This window comes from Sinocyclocheilus rhinocerous, unplaced genomic scaffold, assembly GCF_001515625.1.
Source record: "Sinocyclocheilus rhinocerous isolate Xijiao unplaced genomic scaffold, SAMN03320098_v1.1 scaffold1772, whole genome shotgun sequence".
NCBI lineage: Eukaryota > Metazoa > Chordata > Actinopteri > Cypriniformes > Cyprinidae > Sinocyclocheilus > Sinocyclocheilus rhinocerous.
Genome location: NW_015653009.1, coordinates 97,817 through 102,120, shown reverse-complemented (window position 1 = coordinate 102,120; position 4,304 = coordinate 97,817). Strand labels below are relative to the sequence as shown.

At 37.7% G+C, this 4,304-nt stretch overlaps 1 protein-coding gene across 1 annotated transcript in view; it reads left to right on the top strand.

Moving 5' to 3' along the window:
• LOC107715524 (immunoglobulin superfamily DCC subclass member 3) overlaps window positions 1–4,304 on the top strand; it is a 22,745-nt gene that overhangs the window by 12,067 nt on the left and 6,374 nt on the right. Inside the window, exons 4-6 of the mRNA XM_016521679.1 lie at window positions 271–404; window positions 483–623; window positions 1,598–1,756. Of these exons, the coding sequence (XP_016377165.1) occupies window positions 271–404; window positions 483–623; window positions 1,598–1,756 (434 nt within the window). The remainder of the gene's footprint in view (window positions 1–270; window positions 405–482; window positions 624–1,597; window positions 1,757–4,304) is intronic.

Sequence of the window (4,304 nt, the reverse complement as noted above, 5' to 3'; positions counted from 1 at the left end):
TGTGTGTGTTTGTGTTCAGGTACACTCTCCTGCCCAACGGTATCCTGCACATCACAGGAGTGTGTCAGGCTGACAGCGGCAGCTACCGCTGCGTCGCTAACAACATCGCAAACACTCGCTACAGTCACGAGGCCCAGCTGTCAGTCACAGTGATTCCAGTGATATCGTTCCTCTGTGTCGTTATAGTTGTGGTGTGAACTATTCACAATTTTTTGAAACTTTATGGTTATAGTAATTGATTTTGTGTGAATGTGCTGTATGTGTGTTCAGGTACACTCTCCTGCCCAACGGTATCCTGCACATCACAGGAGTGCGTCAGGCTGACAGCGGCAGCTACCGCTGCGTCGCTAAAAACATCGCAAACACTCGCTACAGTCACGAGGCTCAGCTGTCAGTCACAGGTAGAGCCAAGGCCGTTCTTCATCTGATGATACGATCCGAACCGCTGAGCGTCTCTGAATGACCCATCTCTGTCTCTGTCGCAGTCACAGCTAATCGTCTCTACAAGGAGCCGGTGATTCTCTCTGGGCCGCAGAATCTCACTCTGAACGTTCACCAGACCGCCATCCTGGAGTGCATCGCCACCGGAAACCCACGGCCCATCGTGTCCTGGAGCAGGCTGGGTAAAAAAAATCAAATTATCAGCTCAAGATGACAAAATGAGCTAAAATCGACTAAAACAACAAAAATAACTCAAACTCGAGATATCTCATTTCAATCCACCCATTCAACAACTGCTTAATGTCTTTGAAGAACTATAATGATAACTATTTATAACGATAAAAATAACTATAATGATAATAATAATAATAGTGATAACGATAAGAACTATAGCAATAACAATAATGATAATTACTATAACAATAACGATAACTATATCAATATCAATAACGCTAATTACTAAAACGATAACTATATCAACAACGATAATTATTATAATGATAACAATAATAACTATATCAATATTACTATAACGATAATGATAGCAATAATAGCTAACAATTACTATACTATAATATATTACTATGTATATATTACTTTATTACTATTATATTACTATAATAACAACAATAATAACTATAAAGATAATAATTATAATGATAACTATAATGCAACTATAACAATAACTATAATGATTGCATCTATAATGAAAATAACAATAACTATAACAATAATAACAACTATAACAATAACTATAATGATTGTAACTATAATGAACGTAATAACTATAATGATAACAATAACTATAACGATAAATGTAATACAACTATAACAGAACTATAAAATAGTTATAACGATAACTACATAAGTGTCTACACCTGCGAACTATAGCGATGCAACAGTTTTTGAATTCTCATGGTCTTGGAAAGCCTGGATAACACGAGGAAGATTCACTTTAAAAGTGTGATTTCCAGACCTGGAAAGCTCATGGAAATTAATAAAATCTTTAAAAAAAAACATTTTGTCAAGCTCAAAAATATTTCATGTAGACATTCAGCTCTTAAAACTTCTGCAAGCCTAAAACTTATATTAATTGTAATATATTTTAGTTATTACTACTTTAGATTTCTGGACGCTGTGTGCTTGTGTTTGTCAGACGGTCGCTCCATCGGCGTGGAGGGCATCCAGGTGTTAGGCACAGGTAACCTCATCATCTCAGACGTGTCTCTGCAGCACTCAGGTGTGTACGTCTGCTCCGCTAACCGACCCGGAACCAGGATGAGGAGAACCGCGCTGGGACGTCTGGTGGTGCAGGGTACAATAAACACACACAACCATCACACAAATCAGATCTGGAGTTCAGTTCGGTTTAACTGAAGCACTGCACTGAGACTCATCAGAAAAGCTGCTTATTTCCAACTTTAATTACCGTGGATGTTAATGACTGATGCACTTGCTGTTACACAGGATACTGAACAATAGCTAACCAGAGACCCGGCTTCATTTCCACATACACACTCCATTCTCTGTAAGAGCAGTGAGACATGAACAAAGGGCTTTGACTGTGACCTCTGACCTCTGACCTCTGACCCCCCCCACCCCCAGGTCACCTCTAGCCTCATTAACATATGGGAGGGGCTTGTAGATGGTCTGGTGAGCTCGTCTGGTTTGAGCAGCAGCTGCGATACAGACACACACACGACAGCCAGATGGAGAGACACACACACAGGCAGACGGGTGTTTGTGTGTGTTTTATCAAAATCATTTTTTGACATTTCATATTTCACATAGATAAAAGACAAGAAATGCACACATACCCCACAGGAAGTGAATGAACTAAAGCCGCACACACAGACACTTGAGATCACATTAAACTAAAGTGTGTGTGTGTGTGTGTAACAAACACTTACAATAGAGCTGGAGTACTGCAGAGCATATCACAGTGTTTTGCAGCTCTGCAGAGTATTTTATGGTGTTTTTCTAGAGTATTTTACAGCACTGTTGACTATTGTAGTGTTTTACAGCACTGTGGAGTATTTTCTGTTGTTTTACCAGAGTATTTAACTGTATTGTTGAATATTTTAGTGTTTTACAGCACTGTGGATTATTTTCTGTTGTTTTAACTAGAGTATTTTACAGTATTTTACAGTGCTATTAAATATTTTACGTTGTTTTACAGCACTGTGGAGTATTTTATGGTGTTTGCTAGAGTATTTTACTGTATTGTTGAATATTTTTGTGTTTTACAGCACTGTTGAATATTTTAGTGTTTTACGGCGCTGTGGAGTATTTTCTGTTGTTTTAAAATATTAAATTTGACAGTGCTATTAAATATTTTACATTGTTTTACAGCACTGTGGAGTATTTTATGGTGTTTGCTAGAGTATTTTACTGTATTGTTGAATATTTTAGTGTTTTACGGCGCTGTGGAGTATTTTCTGTTGTTTTAAAATATTAAATTTGACAGTGCTATTAAATATTTTACATTGTTTTACAGCACTGTGGAGTATTTTATGGTGTTTGCTAGAGTATTTTACTGTATTGTTGAATATTTTAGTGTTTTACGGCGCTGTGGAGTATTTTCTGTTGTTTTAAAATATTAAATTTGACAGTGCTATTAAATATTTTACATTGTTTTACAGCACTGTGGAGTATTTTCTGTTGTTTTACCAGAGTATTTAACTGTATTGTTGAATATTTTAGTGTTTTACAGCACTGTGGATTATTTTCTGTTGTTTTAACTAGAGTATTTTACAGTATTTTACAGTGCTATTAAATATTTTACGTTGTTTTACAGCACTGTGGAGTATTTTATGGTGTTTGCTAGAGTATTTTACTGTATTGTTGAATATTTTAGTGTTTTACGGCACTGTGGAGTATTTTCTGTTGTTTTAAAATATTAAATTTGACAGTCCTATTAAATATTTTACATTGTTTTACAGCACTGTGGAGTATTTTCTGTCCCCCCCAAACCCCCAGGTCACCTCTAGCCTCATTAGCATATGGGAGGGGCTTGTAGATGCTCGTCTGGTTTGAGCAGCAGCTGTGATATACACACACACACACACACACACACACACACGACAGCCAGATGGAGAGACACACAGACAGGCAGATAGATTTATTAAAATCATCTTCTGACATGTCATATTTAATAAAGATTAAGGACAAGTGCACACATACCCCACAGGAACTGAATTAAGTAAAGCCACACACACATTTGAGATCACATGAAACTAAAGCACATGTGTAACACTTACAATAGAGCTGGAGAACTGGAAAGTATTTCAGTGTTTTACAGCACAGTGAAGTATTATATTATGTTTTACTACAGTATTTTACAGTATTGTAGTGTGTTGTAGGGATTGTGTTGTGTTTGAGTGGGACAGACGGATGGATAATAGAAGAAAGCGAGGCGGAGGGGGAGGAATAATTGTGTCTGGGTGACGGATCACCTCTGACCTCTGACCCCTGACCTCAATCCAGCAGACCTGCAGGAGGAGATGTGTGTGTGTGTGTGTGTGTGTATGTGTGTGTGTGTGTGTGTGTGTGTGGGGGTTTGTGGTCTGGATTGATGGACCAAAGAGAGCCGGAGGGGGTGATTTTAGGACAAAAACACAGAAGAAGCAGCATAAATTCACTATTTATTGAGATGAAACCTCTGATGTTTGTCCTGCTCATCACACGACTGCTTACCAAATACATCAATAAATGAGACACAGACATTAGACACAGAATGATGCATATTAGTCATTCTAAGATATAAATGTCTTTGTTTAACAATTGCAGCTTCTTATTTGTGTGTGTGTGTGTGTGTGAGTGTGAGTGTGTGTGTGTGTGTGTGTGTGAGTGTGTGTGTGTGT